The sequence below is a fragment of the Anomaloglossus baeobatrachus genome, chromosome 6, assembly GCF_048569485.1.
Source record: "Anomaloglossus baeobatrachus isolate aAnoBae1 chromosome 6, aAnoBae1.hap1, whole genome shotgun sequence".
NCBI lineage: Eukaryota > Metazoa > Chordata > Amphibia > Anura > Aromobatidae > Anomaloglossus > Anomaloglossus baeobatrachus.
Window position 1 is genome coordinate 251,955,555 of NC_134358.1, and position 22,728 is coordinate 251,978,282.

The 22,728-nt window shown below is 43.9% G+C and overlaps 1 protein-coding gene across 1 annotated transcript in view; it reads left to right on the top strand.

The window, feature by feature from the left end:
• The window catches only part of PXDC1 (PX domain containing 1), a 79,313-nt gene that overhangs the window by 19,308 nt on the left and 37,277 nt on the right, over positions 1 to 22,728 (top strand). Inside the window, exon 2 of the mRNA XM_075316486.1 lies at positions 16,408 to 16,499. Coding sequence (XP_075172601.1) covers positions 16,408 to 16,499 — 92 coding nt within the window. The remainder of the gene's footprint in view (positions 1 to 16,407; positions 16,500 to 22,728) is intronic.

A 22,728-nucleotide genomic window follows, 5' to 3' on the forward strand; every position in this document is an offset into this window, starting at 1 on the left:
TGATAAGGGGGGCAACGTTGTCCTCCTGCCCAGGCATGATTATATCCAGGAATGCAATAGACAGTTGACGGATGAATCTACCTACTCTCCCCTCCCTGCAAATCCTATCCAGGGTTTTAAAAAGTCTTTGGTGCGGTTGTTGGACAAATATGTGGGGCTGGGATTTCTGTCTCGCCCACAGGCCGATAAGTTAATTCCTCCCTTTCCCACTAAGCCCCATTGGTACTACATACCAAAAGTACACAAGAGCAGGGATAATCCACCGGGCCGTCCAATAGTGGCTGGCATCGGCTCCCTTACGGAGCCGTTGTCGCACTATTTGGACTGGCTCCTTAGACCCATCATGAGTCATATCCCCTCTTATGTAAAAGACAGCGGTGACTTTTTGACACTGCTGAAGGGTATGTCTTGGCAAGAAGGCTTTTCTCTCACCTCGATTGATGTGGAGAGTTTGTATACCCGTATCCCTCAAAAAATGGGTATACAGACGGTTAAAGACATGGTGGCTCAGACAGGAAAAGACGCGTTGTTTTGCAATTTCATTGAGGAAGCCCTTGATTTCGTTTTGTCTAAAAACGCTTTTATGTTTTTGGTCCGGTGGTACTTGCAGTGCAGGGGTACCGCTATCGGTACCCCTGTCTCTTGTGCCATGGCCAATATTTTTTTGGGCTCCTTTGAAAGCAAATACATTTTTTCTGATACTAACCCCTTTCTGAAATACATCCGCCATTTTCTGAGGTATGTGGACGACATATTCATAGTGTGGGCGGGCACTGAGACCCTCTTTGCTGACTTTGTGGCACACCTTAACATCTGCAACACTATGAATATGTTCTTCACCTCCTCGTTTGGTGGCGATATCCTCAATTTTTTGGATATTGAGGTTTCCATTGAAGATGGAGACATTCAGACACGATTGTTCAGAAAACCGACAGCGTCAAATTCCCTGTTACACTATCAGAGTGCCCACCCACTCCACACTAAGACAGGTTTGCCCTATAGTCAATTCCTGAGAGTACGAAGGGCAAATAGTTCAGAGGAATCTTGTTTTCAACAGTCTCAGGAGATGAAAACTAGATTGCAACAAAGAGGTTACCCAAAAAAACTAGTTGATTCGGCCTGTGAGAGAGACACAGCCGATAGCACCACTGCTGCCCAAAAAAATCGCACCAAAAAAAGCATGGAGGGTGTGGATAGATTTGTCTTCAGCTTCAAATTTGGACCCATGGAGCACGCTATTAGGAATGCTCTTTGCAGAAATTGGCACATTTTAAAAAGTGATCCCGCCTTGTCTGAAAGAACAGGTTCCAATCCTTTGGTGTCGTTCAGACGATGCGGTAATTTGCGAGACAAACTTGTGAAGAACAGACTTACTAGTCCAGCAACATGGCTGAATAGATGCTGCCCACCGGGGAATTACCGGTGTGGTCAATGCCATTTTTGTAATTTACATTTAACTGGTCGGTCTTTACAGGTAGGCTCGCATTTGCACACTGTCCACCAATTTATTTCATGCAAAACCAAGTTTGTGGTCTATGTAGTTCTCTGCCATTGTGGCAGGTTCTACATAGGCAAAACTATCAGGTGTTTATATATACGATTCAGGGAGCATTATGGTTCAATAACATCAGGGAAAGGTTCCCCCAGATTAATCACACATATCCAGGAATGTCATGACAGTAATCCTAACGTTTTACGTTTTGCCGGCCTCAAGAGAGTCTCTCTCCCTTCTAAGGGGGGCGACCTGCATAAATTATTACTGCAAGAAGAGGCTAGATTGATCATTAATTATGGGGCACAAGGCCCACAAGGGTTAAACGACCGTGTGGATCTGGCTATATTCCTGTGATACATTTTTTTTTTTTTTTTTTATATTTTTGTTTTTCTAATACTTCTGGTGTCTATACATTGTTTGTTATTTATGTAAATTTTGTAAACTGGTTCATGTAAAGTGACATATGTTTACATTTTATATTCACTGTTATACATACAAATCTCCTGTTGTTGTTTTTTTATGTGGCCTCTGGCAACCTGTGAGCACTCCTTTAAAAGGGGTGTTGCCGTAGCTCCACATGTGGACCCGTGGAAGCCCAATTTGTGGGCGAAACGGCCGTCGTCCAGTCTTGAGGAGCCAGCTCACAGTGTGCCTCCGGCTTTCTACTATGCACGTGTTTGAATAAAAGAAAATCCTTCACAGCGGACAGAGTGCGGTCATCCTTTATTCTCACCTTTATCCATGGATTTTGTTCTATGACGAGCACCCCGCTCCTGGATTGTTGGACTTTCCAGGCTCTCCACCCGGACTCGGGCACAGGCGATACCGCAGACGTTACTGCAGGTAATGTGGAGTGGTGCAGGACTCAATTATCTCCCTTTGCTGAAAATTAGCATAGTACCTGTGCACCTCAATTGTCCAGCCTGAAAAATAGATGTACCCCTAAATATATCCAACTTACACTTTACAAAAGTTCAAATAGAGATTCTGCTTTTTTTTCGCCATTAAGGATGTAGGCACATGGCTGTATAACATGGATGATGATGACATCGCAATGCTCAGACCGTCCAGCGGATCTCCTGACCTGAGCGTGAGAGCTGCATAGAAATACATAGCGTCACGATCAGGTCAGGAGAACCGCCGGCCGATCCGAGCATTGCGATGCCATTATCATCCGTGTTGTCCGGCCCAATAACTGCACCCTAAATATGAGAGCAGCAAGATACAAGGTGGCCATAACATAACCTAAGGTGTTTGGAGCCGTGTGCAGACTCACCCAGTGGACAGAATTGGCTGAAAATTGGTACGTATGCTATTCAAGACATGGGGAAACAGAAGGCATCTTAAACATTTTTTATACCAAAACTCCCCACCAGGTGAAAAATTGGCGCTGTACAGTGAGCGAGCAGCCCAAAAACCATGTGCTGAATTGGAGATGTGACAATTGTTCCACAGACTAGCATATGGCCGCCATCATGCACGGTGATCATGTTCATCCTATGCAGAACATACTCGATGCTTGCGTGTAACGTGTCTGGTGGGATTCTGCGCAGTTACAAAAAAATGCGGTCTTTGAGGTCAGACAGGGTGTCGACATTTCCCCCATAAACATGCTCTTTCAAGTGTCCACACAACCAGAAAGCACAAGGATTGAGATCGGGCGAACACGGTGGCCATGCGTTAGGGAAGCAGCGTCTCAAAATCCTGCCATCGGGAAAATGTGTACGCAGAACGTTCTTCACGCGATTTGAGATGTGAGGAGCTGCTCCATCATGCATGAAGGTGGTTGTCTGAAGACACTGCCGCTGTTGAAGTTGTGGAATGACCGCTGTTTCCAGCATTGTCTGGTATCTCGCTGCTATCAAGGAACAGGTAGCAACCCCAGTTGGCCTCATTTGTTTGTAAAAGAACGGTCTGAGGATGAATGATGAGGTGAAGCCACACCAAATGGTTACTTTTGGCGAATACAGTGGAACTCCCTCGTCCGCATGTGGATTTTCAGTAGCCCATATGCTACAGTTTTGTGTGTTCCTTGTCCCATTCAGGTAAAAATGTGCTTCGTCGCACAACAGAACATTTCATGGCCAATTGATTGCCTTCCACTTCCACTCTCGCCAGAAACATGAATGCACAAGTCATGTGGGTATCATTGTCAAGAAGTTGTTGGTGATGGCTAATTTTGTATAGGTATGCCCGCAAGACGTTTTGTAGAACTTTCCACGCTGTGCTGTTCGGGAGCCCCAGTTGCCTGGAACTGCGTGCACTGCTGTTCCCGGCAGGGTTATATGTGCTCTGTTCCATGATGGCAGTGGCAATGTCCTCCACAACTCTCTGTTTATCGGTCGTCGCCCGCACCCTGGCTGAACATTCAGCAAACCTGTTGCCTCAAAACGTGTCATCATCTATCTCAGCGAATTGACAGCCATTGGACCGCTACGTGTATGAAGGTCTTTCAAATGGTGAAAGGCTTCTAGTGCAGCTGTAGCATTCCTGGCATTCTCATAAAACAACCGCACTAACAGCGCACGATCCGGCAAAGAGACAGGCATTTTGCAGACTGAGTTGCAAGGCGCGCTTCACTGTACAGCGCCACTTTTTCACCTGGTGGGGAGTTTTGGTATGAACATTTTTTTAAGATGCCTTCTGTTTCCCCATGCCTTGAAAAGCATACATAGCAATATTCAGCCAATTCTCTCCACTGGGTCAGTCTGCACACAGCTCCAAACACCTTAGGTTATTTTATAGTCACCATGTGTAACAAAAGAGACAGTGCCTGCTGTAGTTTTGATAAAATCACAGTATTATCAGCAGGAGATTATCCCTAGAGGACTAGTAACTTGTAGCCATGTAGTCTTCAATGTTTTTAGCACTGTAATACCCCATCCCAACCACTGATTATTAGCTTTCTGCCTATGCACAGTGTGCACTTGCATTCAGAGACCTGGGAGATCTGCAGAAGATAACCACGAGCAGTTCTGGGTGCATATCGCTAATCCCTGCTTAACTGTCCCAGCATCTAGTACCAAAGAGATTTTTAGAAAACGTATTTCTAAAGATCCCATGTGATATGCTAATGAGGCTATCGACTGGTTGCAAGGGTGTTAGTTTCCTTGGCTAGTTGGCCCACTTAGCATGCAAGCACGTCCCTGTCAGAGGATGGTCGCACTCACCTTTCTGCTGCCATCATGTTCGACTCCTGGATTTCAGCTCAGTTCACACGATCATGGACTTTAACCCCTTATCGACCGCGGGCCGTAAAATTACGTCCTAGCGGTCTTAATGTTACTGCCCGCGGTCTGCCGCCGGCAGCATGCTGCGATCGGCACACATCTCAGCTGATTTTCACAGCTGAGATGTGTGCCTGCTAGGCACGAGCAGAATCGTTATCTGCTCGTGCCGTTTAACCCCTTAAATGGCGCTGTCAATATGTGACCGCCATATAAGCGGGATCGCGGTAAACTTTTACTTACCACCCGATACCGGAAGTCACGTGACGCGATCACGTGACTTTCGATAGTTGTCATGGTAGCACAGGGTCATGTGATGACTCCTGTACTACACATGAATTGCTTTCACTTTCGCTGTGCCCGCGGCACAGTGAAAAAGAAAGTGAGCGTATCTGCTGTTTACAGCTGTATAACTGTGATCAGCAGATAGATAAGAGCGATCGGATGGCTGATCGCTATAGCCCCCTAGGGGGACTAGTAAAATAAAAAAAAAAGTTAAAAAAAAAGTTTTAAAAAATTAAAAAAACCCTAAAAGTTCAAATCACCCCCCATTCGCCCCATTGAAAATTAAAGGGTTAAACAAATAAAACATATACACACATTTGGTATCGCCGCGTTCAGAAACGCCCGATCTATCAAAATATAAAATCAATTAATCTGATCAGTATACGGCATAGCGGCAAAAAAATTCCAAACGCCAAAACGAAGTTTTTTTGTCGCCACAACTTTTGTGCAAAATGCAATAAGAGGCGATCAAAATGTAGCATCTGCGCAAAAATGGTACCGTTAAAAACGTCAGCTCGAGATGCAAAAAATAAGCCGTCACTGAGCCAAAGATCCCGAAAAATGCAAACGCTACGGGTCACGGAATATGGCGTAAAACGTGCGCCACTTTTTTTGGACAAACTTCCGATTTTTTTTTAACCCCTTATATAAAAGTAAATCTATACATGTTTGGTGTCTACGAACTCGCACTGACCTGAGGCATCACACTCACACATCAGTTTTACCATATAGTGAACACAGTGTATAAAATATCTCAAAAACAATAGTGCTATCGCACTTTTTTTGCAATTTTTCTGCATTTGGAATTTTTTTGCTGTTTCCCAGTACACTATATGGTAAATGGTTTCATTTAAAAGTACAGCTCGTTCCGCAAAAAATGAGCCCTCACATGACCATATTGACTGAAAAATAAAAAAGTTATGTCTCTCAGAAAAAGAATGGCGAAAAAAAAAACGGAAAGCAAAAAAAATCGGCTGGTCGTGAAGGGGTTAAGTCATGTGCACTATGAAGCCGGCTGTATGCGTCCTGGCTTCAAACTTGTGTAGTGCGTGTGACCGAAAGTCCGGGATCATGCGCACTGAGCTGAAGTCCAGCGTCGGATGTGTTGGCAGCAGAGATCTGAGTGCAACCATGCCTCTGACGCTGCGCATTCATTAGCACACTCACAGGGGTGTGCTTACATGCTAAGGGTGCCGACAAGCCAAGGGAACTAATGTCCTTGCAACTAGTCGATGGCCTCATTAGCATATCATAAAAGAGCTTTAGAAATACTTTTTCTGAAGATCTCTTTATCTACGCTACTAGATACAGGGACAGATAGGCAGGGATTAGCAATATGCACCCAGAACTGCTCGTGGTTCTGAATGCATTTTGCACCTGACAGGTTCCCTTTAAAGGGGTATTCCATTTTTCATGAAAGTTGACCCCAAACCCTGTAAATAACAAAAATAGTAGGTACTTAACCCACGAAGTTCAATGCCATCTCCTCTCTGATGCTCAGGTCTCAATGCTTTGGCTGTAACAATGATATCATATCAACAGCGCACATCACCGCTGTAGCCAATCACTAAGCTCAGTGGCTTATGCCATCCATGTAAGCACTGAACTTAGTGATTGGCTACAGCGGTGATGTGTGCTGTTGATATGACATCATGGTTGCAGCCAAAGCATTGAGACCCGAGCAGTATCAGGGAGCTGGCGCTGGGTCTCGGGAGGGTGAGTACCTGCTCTATTTTTTATTTTAGGTATTTACGCTGTCGCCTGAGCTATCTGGCCGAACCCTTCTTCCCCTTTCCCCTTTTAAACCATCGGTCACTACAGAAAAATAGAATAGACCAGCAGCAGATCCACCGTAGTGTTTTCTGTAAGATCTCTACAACACTGTTTTAGAGGCAGGAGTATCTCCATGGTATTTCCATTTGTAGATTTTGGCCCCTATTCATGAAGACTGGTGATGGTTATGCCGGTCTTGATGAAGGGGGATGTGTTGGAGGCAGATGCTTGTGATTCATTACCACCTCTCAATACATCTGGAGTCCCAGACAAGTGGTGTGCACCTCCGTGCATCGCACAATCTTACACCAGTTAAGGGCTGGCGTAAGATTGCTGACATAAGGAGTACCCAGCTTATCATGAATTAGACGAGCTATGGTGTGACCTTGCTGTCCCACCCGTCTTGCCTCAGCTTTGCCCATTTTGGTGGACCCAAGCGAAATTGGCTTGAAAACGCCAAAATTGCCAAATTTTTGCCCAAATCTGCAATGTTCAAAATTTTTGAGACTTTTCAAAGCGATTTATTTATTTCAGTATCCTGGCAACATTGCATAGAAGTTATGGGGCACTCGGCCTTCAGTCCAGCGTTTATTTTTTCACTTCAAGGATACAACAGCAAATAAATCCATGTTATAGCAGGGGAGGGGGAGCGGTGAGGGAGAGCTCTTTGCATCAACATTGGCAACATTGCGTTGATGAAACTGTGTGTTCATATCACCAAAATTAGTGCAAAATGCACAAACATAGTCCAAAAATCTGAAATTACCGTAAAGTGGTTGGCAACTGTGTACTGTTCAGAAATGTGTCATGTGTCTCCCACTCTTCTGTGACATTTTTGGATTAGTGAAGTCACCCCCCCTTGTTCTTTTAACCTTCTATATTGTACGCGGGACAGCCTCGTCTAGAAGACGAATACTGATGAAGAGCCATGTGACCGAAGCAACATCTAACGTTGTGACGTTCCACCCCCTTTCTATACTTTGACACATGATTACGGTGCGTTGCTGACTAACCTAGTAACTGAAGTACCTCCGTTCCTGCAGCAAGGTCACAATGTCCGCCTAAATGATCACCTGCACCCAACATTGCACTAAAAGTGGTCTTCTAAACGGTCAACCATGTCCTGGGATGGAAAGTATGAAAATAGTGCACATCAATAGTAATGACATGCAGCTCTCTTATTGATGTGCCCCAGAAGCCTTTCTCTCACTTTTTTCTCTGTTGTTGTGGACTTTGGATTGTCTCAGTTTCTCTTTAGCTTCACATTACTAATTTGTGTTGTCCCTTCTCTGTCGCCTTGAAAGAGATCTTGTACGCTTGGCACAGAAGATGCGCTACATTGCCAGCTACTGACAGAGATCCTCTGTTTGCCCCTTGCCGCTTGCCCGGGGGACGCGCTTTACTCCTAACTTCAACTTTGGCTCCTAAGTCTTTTCAGAGCCGAAAACTATTCATCCCGCTCCCAGACCAGATGATCTTGTGGATATATTTAGGGTTAATGTGTCTGCTATCTCCGTGTTTGTTCCATTTTCATGCAATGTGACACAGGGGTTATTGTTGCACAGAATTCATATGGATCTCCTGAAAGGAGGGTCACTCCCCAATACATTCCGTATTACCGAGGAAGGGGTTATCCAACCTCTCTCACTTTTGCAGAAGGTGCGGCTGAAATGCAGTCCTTCAAGCGTTTGATAACTGTCTTAAGTGGCGGGTAGGTATAATGCACCGTGCTCGATGATACTTATCAAGCAGCTGACAGATGCCATGCAGCACCTTCACATGCTGAAGCGAGAGCTGAGGGATAACCCCTTTAAAGAGCAAGTGCTGTGCCTACTGAGGTAATGTGGCTGCACATGGACTCTAATATGGACATAAACAACAAATAAGAACTCATATAATGCAGCGTCAAACAAATACGTAGTTAAACGGGTTGTTCCAAGAACTACGACTTGTAGTGTCTTTACTCACTTAATGAGCAGAGAGTTGACTGTTAGGAATAGCGTAATGGGGCAATGACATAGTACTGAAGCACTGATAGGACTGTGCACTGGTTAATGCACATGAATTTGGTGTAATTTAAGTTTGGAAGTGATATTATATATATATATATATATATATATATATATATATATATATATATATATATAAAAATGAGGTCTGAAAGGATTGTATGGTCGGTATCCCTGGAATGGGAATCTGTCAGCAGGATTTTGTTATGTAATCTGAAGACAGCAGGAGATGGGCTGAAATACAGATCTAAACAATTTGTCATTTATTAAGCTGAGTGTTGTTGTTTACTTACAATAGAGGGTTTATCTCTAAAGGCCCCTTTACACACTGAGACTTTATAGCGATCCCACCAGCGATCCCGACCTGGCCGGGATCGCTGGAAAGTCTCTAAACAGTCGCTGGTGAGCTGTCAAACATGCAGATCTGGCCAACGACGCAGCAGCGATACGAACCTGCAGAACGACCTCACTGGTCGTTGGGGACGTGTCACACAGCAGCTATTTGACGACTCACACCTATGTAAGGGGCGTGGTGTTTGGCACTGAAGCCACCTAGGTGTCCTTTTTACACGCCCCCCTCAGCTTCGATTGTTGATCGCTAGTGCGTTATTATTGGCGACCCCGAGCTTGGAAAGATTGGCAAAAGTCGCGCTTGTATAGCCTTTGTTCCTGAGCTTCTGTTGCTTAGCGGATCTTTGTAGAGTTCTCTGTGTGGCGACTCCACACTGGTTTATCTATACAGCATCGATACAGCTTCAATCAAATGATGCTTACCGTATAGGCTTTATAGTATTGCAGACTGGAGAACTCTCTAATGATCCGCAAACCAGCACGCTCAGGAACAAGGTAGCTTTGAAACAAAGGTCGGAAGCATTAAAGTTGCCTTCTTTTCAGTGAAAGCCGCCAAATCAGGACGTAACAGCGACCACCAATCAGAGGTAAGGGGGCGGTAAAGGGAACGCTATAGCATGCCTACGGGCTGGGTTCTAAGTCGCTCACGATGTCGTTGTAACGGTGTCAAACACACCAATGCATGCTGCACAGCGGGAAACAAAGGACCAAAAAATGGCCCTGAAAGTTTTGTAGCGATCAGCGACCTCACAGCGGGGCCAGGTCGCTGATGCGTGCCACACACTGCAATGTCGCTGGGGAGGTCGCTATTACGTCACAAAACCGGTGACGTTACAGCGATATCGCTAGCGATGTTGCAGTGTGTAAAGGGGCATTAAGACACTATCGTTGCTGGGACTAGTTGCCTCCTGTCAAGACATCCGACACGCTTTCTGATAAGCAGCTCACTGTCAATAGATGAGGTACATAGAGAGCTGTGGTGTGGGTTTTCTGAACTCTGATACATCTAAAAACTCTGTGTCACAACTCCTGCATCCTACATTATGCTGATCTCAAATTTTACCCACTGCTCACGTGAATATTCCTTTTTTTTTTTTAAATCTACGATACAGGCCTATTTAATGTTGATTTTAATTGGCTTCACTAAGGATCCTCTGGGGTGTGTCTTTGGGCTTATCTGCATTATTATACTGTCAGCAATGCCCATTGGTAAACCCATAAAAACTAAAAGTAAAAAAGGCTCATATCTAAGAAACCATATTCGGGATTAAAAAAACCCGGAATACTCAGGAGAGCAGAGGCAAACTGGCCACTTTTGACCTGATGACAGACCCTCTTTAAAGGGGTTATCTAGGATTTTGATATTGATGGCCTATTCTTATGCCATTACTATCAGATGGCTGAGGTCTGACACCCGTTAACCCATAATCATATGTTAGCAGTAACCATGGCCTCAGGAAGAATTTGGTGTATCAAAACTCCATACACCGTGAAGTGGCCATTCTTAGACTCTCAGGCTATGTACCCACATTGCGGTTTTTTTTGTGTTTTTTCATGCGTAAGTTGTACCCCGGGCAATCATCTAATGTGAATAGGACTGTTATAACTCTCACCCAAGAGCAGATGTTGGGGAAAAAGGATTTGTGCATGTTGGCTTTCAGAATGGTTCTCAAAGAAGAAAAGCTACCTTCAGATATACACTCCCTGACAGAAGTTCTGTCGCTTATCCATGTTATGTAAATAAAAGCTTATAACCTGACTTTAAATTTATCCATTGGTTTTATAAACTACTCTTCTGAGAGCTGAAATCCCAAATTTGTTTTAGCTTATGAAAATAAAGTTGTTGCAAAGCTGAAATATTGATCATTTAATGAACACAGAAAGGTCAGATTTTGGCAAGACAAAAGTTTTGTCACCTTGTCATATAATCCGAGTTTACATCCTCACCTGTGCTCACTAAATGATCGTTTAATTAGTGGGTGTGTATAAAAAGAAACCCAGTACCCCAGACCTTCACTTGAACTGCAACTTGACCTCTGACAACATGCAAATATCCACCCTGCGACCAAAGCCTTGGTTATCAAAAGGCAGAAGACCAGATCCACTGCAGAGGTGGCTGGCACCTTGATGTGTCTCAGCGTCAAGTATAAAGAAATTAAAAAGTTTTGAAGAGACTGAAGATGTTTTTGACAAGCCCAGGTCCGGCAGACCCCACAAGACAACTGCTCAGGAGGAACGTTTGTCTGTTAGAAAATCCAAAGTCAGCCCCTCTTCCACTGCAACAGAGCTCCAACAGGCCTGGTCACCTCAAATCTCTGTGTCAACTAGAACAGTTTGTAGGATTCTGTCTCGAAATTGCCTCCATGGTCGAATCAGTGCCCAGAAGCCAGCACTAAACAAAAGACAATTAAAAAACCATGTGGCATTTGCCAAGTTCCACAGCCTGCTAAACAGATGAACGCTGGAAAAGTGGCAGAAGGTGGATTTCTCTGATGAATCTTCAGTTGAATTACACCACAACCGCCACAATTACTGCAGGAGACCTACTGGAGCCCGTATGGATCCAAAATACACCTAGAAAACAGTTACGTTTGGTGGTTGAAAGTTCATGGTCTGGGGTTACATTCAGTGTGTGAAACATTTGCAAGGTTGAAGGCAATATCAGTAACCTAAAATATCAAGAAGTATTAGCTACTTCTTACATTCCTAATCATAAAAGAAGTCAAATTCTGCAGCAGGATGGTGCTCCATCTCATACATCAATCTCTACAACAAAGTTCCTCCTGGCAAAGAAGATCAAGGGGCTCAAGGACTGGCCAGCCCAGTCACCAGACATGAATATCAATAAGCGTGTTTGGGGTAGGATCAAAGAGGAAGCTTGGAAGACAAAACCAAAGAATCTAGATGAACTCTGGGAGGCATGTAAGACTGCATTCTTTGCTATTCCTGATGACTTCATCAATAAATTGTATGAATCATTGTTGAACCGCATGGATGCAGTCCTTCAAGCTCATGGAAGTCACACAAAATATTAAATATGGCTCTAATAGCACCACAACTTCATTCAGCAATGTTATGCAACATATCTTTGTATTAGAAGTTAATTATTTGTTTGAATTTCAGATTACTTTCTGTGGGCGACAAAACTTTTGTCTTGCCAAAATCTGACCTTTCTGTGTTCATTAAATGATCAATATTTCAGCTTTGCAGCAATTTTATTTTTAGAACCTAAACCAAATTTGGGAGGGTTTCAGCTTTCAAAAGAGTAATTTATAAAACCAATGGATGAATTTAAAATTAGATGATAAGCTTTTATTTACATAACATAGATAAGTGACAGGACCTCAGGGACTGTATCTGGCAGCTGATTAGTCCACTCCCCCTATTGGCGGAGCTAATGTATGTGGAGTCAAGGGGAATACTTTCTGATCAATCGTGCATTTGGACGCAAGTCAAGCACTCTATAGAAAAGTATTGCAGTAATGTGACAAGGTTTGGGGGTCTTTTGTCTCCCCTCTCGATCCTATATTTATACAGATTCCTTTTTACATCCGTTCAGATCTGTATTCTAACTGGCATTGCAGAGTGAAGGTCTTGTAGCAATGACAAGTTATGCAATGTAAGTTTTGGAAGCTGATGATGTCCATTCTGTCAGTGGAAATGTAGAAATCCTATAGTTAGTGTCTGGGAAGTTGTTTTTGTATGCCTTTCAGCGTGCCCATGCATGATTTACAGAGCCGCAGGTCTTGGCTATTGCCAAATGTATGATAATTAAACCTGCTTTATAACTTACTTCCAGGCTGCTGAATAATTTACATGGAGTAATCTACTCTTGCACAAAGGAGAGTGGGATGTTTTCACTAAAAGTCAACTCAGAAGCAGTTGTATATTTTTAAGCCAAGGAAAATGATTAGGGAGAAACCCAGCTTTTAATAGGATTGATTGGAGACTTTCTATGAAAAATGTTTTGGGGCTGTGTGATGTTTAGGTCACTAGGGAATAGGACCGGCTGGCAGGCTCCTAATAATGCCTATTACATAAGTATCCCTATCGGTCTGCTGTTACTTCTGTATTTTGAGTGTTTACTTTTTGTTGACAACATTTCTAAAATTCTGCAGAAAGTTGGGCAATTTCTGATTTCTGGATAATCCCGTGTGCTCTGACCTAATCTCTCTGACCTTTCCTCTGTTTCACAGAGGCCAAAGCCAGTAATATATTTTACATACAGTGCCTTGCGAAAGAATTCGGCCCTTTGAATTTTTCAACCATTTCCCACATTTCAGGCTTCAAACAGAAAGATAAAAAATGTTAATGTTATGGTGAAGAATCCACAACAAGTGGGACACAATTGTGAAGGTGAAGGAAATATATTTCTTATTTTAAACTTTTATAAAATATAATAAACTGAAAATTGGGGTGTGCAATATTATTCGGCCCCTTTAAGTTAATACTTTGTAGAGCCACCTTTTGCTGCATCTCTGATCAGTCTTCTCCTTGTTTGAGATGAAATTTTTGAGGGACGGCCGGGTGTTGGTAGGTTTGCAGTGGTATGATACTCCTTCCATTTCAATATGATCGCTTGCACAGTGCTCCGTGGGATGTTTAAAGTTGTGGAAATCTTTTTGCAACCAAATCCGGCTTTAAACTTCTCCACAACAGTATCACGGACCTGCCTGTTGAGTTCCTTGGTCTTCATGATGCTACCTACGCTTTAAACAGAACACAGACTATCACAGAGCAGGTGCATTTATACAGAGACTTGATTACACACAGGGGCTTATATTTATCATCATCAGTCATTTAGGACAACATTGGATCATTCAGAGATCCTCAATGAACTTCTGGAGTGAGTTTGCTGCACTGAAAGTAAAGGGGATGAATAATATTGCACGCCGCAATTTTCAGTTTATTCTTTTTACAAAAGTTTAAAATAAGCAATAAATTTCGTTCAACTTCACAATTGTGTCCCACTTGTTGTTAATTCTTCACCATAACACTAACATTTTTATCTTTATGTTTGAAGCCTGAAATGTGGGAAAAGGTTGAAAAATTCAAGGGGGCCAAATACTTTCGCAAGACACTGTATTTCTCCCTCCACCATATTAATGAATCCCCAATGCTAAGAGTGGACACAATGTAATCCATATCGTCCAACCCTTTTTTGCTCCAACATCTGCTATTGTAGACCACCATTTACATAAGATCGTGTCAGATTGGACTGATGTTAATATACTAGTCCAGTTTCACCACCTGTTTCATTCCAACTGATAAAAAAAACTACAAATCCCAGCATACAGCCATGTCATTTTTGTAGTTTGCAACCTCTAGGGCACCACAGCTTGGGACCTACTCAATCTAAATGTTTATGGGTAGGATATAGCAGTGCAGATTACTGTAAAGTGGAGAAGATGGTATTTTGCTATTTTCCCCTAATATGATATATTACAAAGTTTCAGATATTCTTATATACTTTTGCTTTAAAGAAGTTGTCCAGGACTTAACAACTGACATTTCCGTAGTTCATCAATATATCAGTGCGGGTCCTAACACAACACTCCCACCAATCATCTGCTCTAGCTGCGTCTGGTTCTAAGCGACATTGTTTAGTGGCCGCTGCCAAGTACTGCACTTCACATATAGGGTGGAGGTTAGGCGTTTAGAGATGACCACACTGCTGGAGATGATGAGAGCTCCACATCCCAAGTCAATGGGGAAGCATTTTTCCGGAAAATCTTCCCATGCTCGAGTGTCTCATTGACTTCCATTATACTTTGATATTCGAGTTGAACCCATTCAAGCATATGCCTGCTGGTTGCGAGTACCGAGCACTCGAACATGGTAGTGCTCGCTCATCACTAATAAGGACCCTTTATGTAACGCTTCTTTTCAATGTTCTATAACTATAAAAAGTTTAAAATCAATATTTGTGGAATTGGGTGACTGATGGTTCCTAAATTCTTATATCTTTTTTGAAAATGTTAATTTGCTTCTATATTGTAGGGTGGTTTGAAACATACATGCAGCCCCCCCCAACTCCTGAGAGTTCACTTCTAGCAATACATATGGTGTGATTTATAACTGTGTCATCTGCTTTAAAATAACAAAATTGGCATCATCTAGTAAAGCCCCTGCCTCCTCCCTGTTGTTCCCCCGATTGTCAAGCCACAGCAGTGACATCCCGTCTACAGCAAATGACCACTGCAGCCAATCACTGGGCTCAGGCATCATGTGCCCTGACGTTTCCTCTGAACCCATTGAATGGCTGCAGTGGACACATGCCTTGATAGCAAAACTGGTAGGAAGCCGTGGAGAAGCGGTGCGGGAGTTGCAGGAATTCCAGTGGGTAAGTAATTCTGATTTAGTAATATTAAAGCAGATGAAGCCTTTGGGACATTGTACCCTTAAGACTAAACCCTCCCATACACCTTAGACTAATGTCAGCCAAACCCACCAATATCTACAGGTTTGGTCGATAGTCTAAAGCAGTGTTTCCCCAACTCCTGTGCTCATGGCCCCCAACAAGTCATGTTTTCAAGATTTCCTTACTATTGAACAGGTGATGAAATCATTCTCAAGGCACCACCTGTACTATATTAAAGAAAAACTGAACACATAACCTGCTGGGGGTCGTGAGGACTGGAGTTTGGGAACCACTGGTCTAAAGTGTATTGGAGCCCCAGACAATTTATTGTCAGGGTCAGGGGGCAGACATATCATCCGCAGCCACACAGGGGCCCAAGAGATAAGGGGGCTCATGTCCTCCTCTGAAGCAACAAGGAGCTTCGGTCATAGCAGAACTAGTGGACTGCTAAGGGCCCAGATGCTGTTCTTGTATAGGGACCCTTTTCTGTCAATGTCTGACACTAAACAGGGGAATATCAATCCCACACGTCTGATTTTCAAATGCCCATCATATTGTCTCACAGAGACATGTCTGGCATTGGCTCTCCCATAGAATAGAGAGGACCACTTGGCCCAACGAGTGCTCCCGTGTATGGCACAGCTACCTGCGATGTCTGATGACTGAACTAATGTGTATGGTTCTAAAAGGTGAAAAATTGTCATAAATAAATAATACTTCTAAGCTACCCTTTAATATACTGTTCCTACCATATGATATACATTTACAGTGTGAGGACGTATTCTAATATTTTGAGAATTTTTCATTCTTCCAGAAATTATTGTATAAAAACGTAGAGTTGAAAATGATTTCATACATTTAGAAGTGTACCCGTATCCTTATCGTTTTATGAATACTATCTTTTAGGGCTTATCACCATTAAGGATTCTCATGAAATAGAGGCAAGACTGAATGAAGTGGAGAAACTATTGAAGACTGTGATCAATATGCCTTGTAAAGTACGTATGCCGCTACTATAGGAATACTGATATGAAAGAATAACTGACATGACAAAGAAGTAACACATCCTGTAGCATTACTGATAACCACTAGAATATGTAAGGGAAATGTAAAGTATATTATGCAGACTTCATTTCTTCATTTTTTTAAATAAGCCGTCAACAAGTATTTCCATAGATAGAAAAAAAAAAATCTAAAAAGATAAATGCCAGCAGCAAATTCCTGCTTCGCGCATTCGTTTGAGCTCTTTTAAGGTAAAGTTGCCTGTTTTATACAATATGATTACTTTTTGAGTTCAGGTATAAGGATCTACCAAAATTATGAAAATATTTTAATATACCATAGCTGGAATTTTTTATTTGCTTTGTTTTGTCCTCCAAAAAGTACAATACAATAGTATGTGGACATTCACAGGATTGCACTGTACTTATATCTGCTCAAACCTATCCTCTTATAAAACAAAAAAAATGTATAAAAGTAACAGCCAGATAGACTCACTTTGTATAGTTTAACTTGAGCTTTCTTTTCTCATGAAGTAATGGAATAGTATATTATTGTAATGTCATTATTTTTTTATTTCTACAAATATAACCACCAAACCCTCGCCACTTCCAAGAATTAAAGTAGTATTCCAGGGGGGGGGGTTTAAAGATATTTTGTCATTAGTCCCTCACTATTCATAATTCGGTTAGTACTACCTTATGTGGTCTTTTTTGTGAAATTCATGGCATGGTCTACACAATAATGTCATGGATCACATGATGACCCCCTCCATGGAATTAAATGGATATATTTTTTCTGACTGGGGTCACCGGGACTGCTCGCATGATGGAGTTGTATGCACTGTACCATTTTCTATAGGCAGAGGGCAGGAGCTCATATCAAAGGTATTGATGAGGACTGCACCGTGCCTATCACATAATGTAGGTCAGCCTCCTGACTTTATGCTTTAATTTATTAGGTTATTTAGAAGAATATAGAGGAAGAACAAGCACAGACAGAGAGGGTACAGACCCTAGTTATATTTGATTCTTTACAAATTCAACATGGGAGTGATAGCAGAGCGTGGAAGAATACCATGCAGGATGAGATCTAAGGATTAAAATGGAGGTGTAAACAAGGCAAGAGAATTATCTATACAAGAGAAGTGCAGCATATGGCAGGCAATCATATTGGTGGTGCAGATGTTTTTTAAAGGGAGAAAGTCTAAGGAATGACATATTGCTCTTAGGCTATGTGCCCACGGGACTCTGTATCTGCGGATTTTTCTGCATCAAAATCCGCAGCTTTCCCCTGGAATCCGCACCTTTTCATAGGTGCGGATTTGACGCGGATTTGATGCGGATTTTGTTGCGGATTTTGCGATTTTTTTTTTTTTTTTAAATTCAATTGAATAGGCAAAATCCGCACGAAAATCCGCAACAAAAATTGACATGCTGCAGATATTTCCGCTGCGATAAAATCCGCAGCGTGGGCACAGCATTTCCCAAATGCCATAGAAATGGCTGGGGAGTAGCTGTGCTGCAGATTTCTGGAAAATCCGCGGCTTTTCCGCGAGAAATCCGCTGCAAAATCCGCGCATTTTCCGCAGCGTGGGCACATAACCTAACTACTGTAGTGATATACTATTTCCATCCAGTGTCCAACGCACAGAACATTGGCCTTGAATGGATAGTAGAAGGCCAAACTGGAAGACTTCTTCCACCTACTGCAAATTTTGAGGGTTTGGTGTACCACACCAGAATTTTCTCTGTCTTGCTCTTTGCATAAAAGCATGTCTTGTCAAATGGAACACAAACTCCTAATAACTAATTATAGTTAGTGTTTTATTTCTCAGGAGCAGTATAAGAAAATAAGGCCATGGACAACAAGATACTTTGATGTCTGAAGGGTCTAATAAATAAAGCCCTTTGGACTCCAGCAGCAGATATATACGGTGTTCAGTATAAATGAGTACACCCCCTTCTCATTGAAAAAAGAACAATTTCCAACATTTTGACGTGACTAAATTTTTTTAGAACATTTTTTTAATCAATAACATGAAAGTTAGGGGCCCTTTGCACACTACGACATCGCAAGCCGATGCTGCGATGCCATGCGCGATAGTCCCTGGCCCCGTCGCAGCTGCGATATCATGGTGATAGCTGCCGTAGCGAACATTATCGCTACGGCAGCTTCACATGCACTCACCTGCCCTGCGACGTCACTCTGGCCGGCGAACCGCCTCCTTATTAAGGGGGCGGGTCGTGCGGCGTCATAGCGACGTCACACGGCAGGCGGCCAATAGAAGCAGAGGGGCGGAGATGAGTGGGACATAAACATCCCGCCCACATCCTTCCTTCCGCATAGCCGGCGTGAGCCGCAGGACGCAGGTAGGAGATGTTCCTCGCTCCTGCGGCTTCATACACAGCGATGTGTGCTGCCGCAGAAACGAGGAACAACATCGTAACATTGGTATTTCCCAATTAATGGAAATGACTGACGCTACACCGATGATACGATTACGACGCTTTTGCGCTCGTTAATCGTATCATAAAGAATGTACACACTACGATGTCGAGAGCGACGCCGGATGTGCGTCACTTTCGATTTGACCCCACCGACATCGCACCTGCGATGTCGTAGTGTGCAAAGTGCCCCTAAGATTAATAATACTACTTTCATTATCAAATCTTCACTTTTACCCAAATTAGGTGATGCAAAAATGAATACACCTAACATAAACTACTACATCTAGTATTTTGTATGACCACCATGAGTTTTAAAGATAGCACCAAGTCTGTGGGGCTGCAAGATTGATCCTAGTGTCAGAGAGCTACATTTTAGGCCTGCAACACACATCCGTAGAAAACGTGCGTGTTTGCTCCGTTTCTGTATATACCGGAGACACGGCCAAACGTGCACCAATGTTATCTAATGTTTGAGGACACATGTGCGTTTTTCATTAAGGTCCGTGGGTCCGTGTGCGTGCTACGTTTGTGTCTCCGTTTTGCACAGAAGCATGTCCGTTTTCAGCACGCAACACCCAGCACGGACCCAATGAAAGTCAATGGGTCTGTGAGCACGTCCAAGTGACACGGACTCATCTCTGTTTGTTCCCTGTACGTTTTGTGCTTTTTTCATGTGATGTCGGTCTTTTTTCTATTTCTGTTTCGTTCTCTCCCTCAGTCGGTCGGTCGGTCGGTCTCTCTCTATGTCTGTCGGTCGGTCTCTATGTCTGTCGGTCGGTCTCTCTGTCTTATCTGTCACCTCTCGCTGTCTGTTGGTCAGTTCCCCCCCTCTCTCATACTTACCGTTCCCCGATCTCCGGCGCGGCGCTGCACTGCTGTTATAAAAGCTCCGGCGGCTTTTACTATTTTGAAAAAACCGGCCGCTCATTAATCAATCTCGTATTCCCTGCTTTACCCGCCCACAGACGCCTGTGATTGGTTGCAGTCACACATGCCCACCACGCTGAGTGACAGCTGTGTCACTGCACCCAATCACAGCAGCCGGTGGGCGTGTCTATACTGTGCAGTAAAATAAATAATTAAAAAAAAACGGCGTGCGGTCCCCCCCCTATTTTAATACCAGCCAGATAAAGCCATACGGCTGAAGGCTGGTATTCTCAGGATGGGGAGCCCCACGTTATGGGGAGCCCCCCAGCCTAATAATATCAGTCAGCAGCCGCCCAGAATTGCCGCATACATTATATGCGACAGTTCTGGGACTGTACCCGGCTCTTCCCGATTTGCCCTGGTGCGTTGGCAAATCGGGGTAACAAAGAGTTAATGGCAGCCCATAGCTGCCACTAAATCCTAGATTAATCATGTCAGGCGTCTCCCCGAGAAACCTTCCATGATTATTCTGTAAATTACAGTTAAAAAACACACACACACGAAAAATCCTTTATTAGAAATAAAAAACACTAACAAAGTCCCTCATCACCAATTTATTAACCCCGACATAGCCCTCCATGTCCGGCGTAATCCACGGACCTCCAGCGTCGCATCCAGCTCTGCTGTATGCAGGTGACAGGAGCAGCAGAAGACACTGCCGCTCCTGTCACCTCCACGCAACAAATGAGGTGAGTAGCACGATCAGCTGCTGTCAGTCAGGTAACTCACGGCCACCGCTCACCTCATTTGTTGCGTGGAGGTGACAGGAGCGGCGGTATCTGCTGCTGCTCCTTTCAACTGCATGCAGCAGAGTTGGATGCGATGCTACTCACCGCCGCTCCGGTCAGCTCCACGCAGCAACTGAGGTGAGTAGCGCGATCAGCTGAGCTGTCACTGAGGTTACCCGCGGCCACCGCTACATCCACCGCTGGATCCAGGTAACCTCAGTGACAGCACAGCTGATCACGCGGCTCTCTTCATTTGCTGCGTGGAGGTGACAGGAGCGACGGTTTCTTCTGCTGCTCTGGTCACCTTCATGCAGCAGAGCTGGAAGCGACGCTGGACCATCCTGGAGTATGCTGGACATGCAGGGCTTTTTGGGGCTGATTAAATTGGTGAACCAGGGAATGTGTTTGTGTTTGTTATGTCTAATAAAGGATTTTTCAGTTGTGTGTGTTTATTTACTGTAATTTACAGATCAATCATGGAAGGTATCTCGGGGAGACGCCTGACATGATTAATCTAGGATTTAGTGGCAGCTATGGGCTGCCAATAACTCCTTATTACCCCGATTTGCCAACGCACCAGGGCAAATCGGGAAGAGCCGGGTACTGTCCCAGAACAGTCGCATCTAATGTATGCGGCCATTCTGGGCGGCTGCTGACTGATATTGTTAGGCAGGGGCGCTCCCCATAACGTGGAGCTCCCCATCCTGAGAATACCAGCCTTCAGCCGTATGGCTTTATCTGGCTGGTGTTAAATTTGGGGGGGACTGCACGCCGGTTTTTTTAATTATTTATTTATTTATTTTTATACTCCATAGTGACACGCACACCGGCTGCTGTGATTGGGTGCAGTGAGACACCTGTCACTCAGCGTGGTGGGCGTGTCTCGCTGCAACCAATCATAGGCGCCGGTAGGCGGGGAAAGCAGGGAATACGACATTGTTTAATGAGCGGCCGGCTTTTTCAAATTAGAAAAAGCCGCCGGAGCAGTGGGAACGCCGTGCAGCGCCGGTGATCGGTGAGTATGAGAGAGGGGGGGACACTTCAGTCACTCGGAGGATTAGCGGTCACCGGTGAATCCTTCACAGGTGACCGCTAATTAGTACACGGCACACAGACAGAGCCGCGGCATGACAATGAAGTCGGGTGAAGTTCACCCGAGTTCATTCTCATCGCGCTACTCTGTCTGCTGTCTGCCGACATGTACTAAACGACATTTTGCATCACACACGGACATTCCAAACGGACAACACAAACACGTCAGTTAAGTTTCACACGCACACACGGACATTTCACACGCACATACGGCTAGCATACGGGATACATACGCAGGCCACACATACCATAAAAACGGACCTAAAAAACGGAAAACGGACCCGAAAAACGGCCCGTTTTACACGGACGTGGTTTTAATGGATGTGTGTTATCGGCCTTAGTGATGATATTATCAAATCACAGATCTACTGCTGTTATGAAAGAGAATATGCTACCATCAGTTGTCCTTGGTAGATGTGCACTTTTCCAACATAATTAACCCAAACACACAAATCTATTGAATTTCTGAAGATCAGGAAGAAAGTAATTCAATGGCCATGTATGTCTCTTGATCTGAACCCAATTAAACACCCATGGGGAATTCTGAAGAGACAAGTTGAGCATCACTCTCCATCCAGCGTCCAGGCTCTATAACAGGTCATTCTTCAGGAATGTAATTCAATACAAGTTGCGATATGTCACCAACATGTTTTTTCCATGCCTAGAAGTCTTGGTGCTATCCTTAAAGAAGTGGTTCACCCATATTTATTATTTGCTAGATCGATATTATGTTGAGAAACTATGTTTCTTTCAAATACCTTATGTTGGCAATAGTGCCTGTGAGTGGCGCTATTGCAGTCCGCTCTTCCCCATCGCTTGACCCCGGGCTCCGTGATCTCGAGGATCCGGTGATGTCATGTGATCAGTAAGTTGACGTGACATCACCGCGGCCGGACCCAGTCTTCCTGAGTCACTGGGCTGTAGGCGGTGTTTCACTGCTCATCACAGCCCAGTGTCACTCCTGCTTGCAGCGATCTGCTGTGAGGGAGGAGGGAGCTGATGGGCTGTCACGCTGAGCTGTGCTGAGCGAT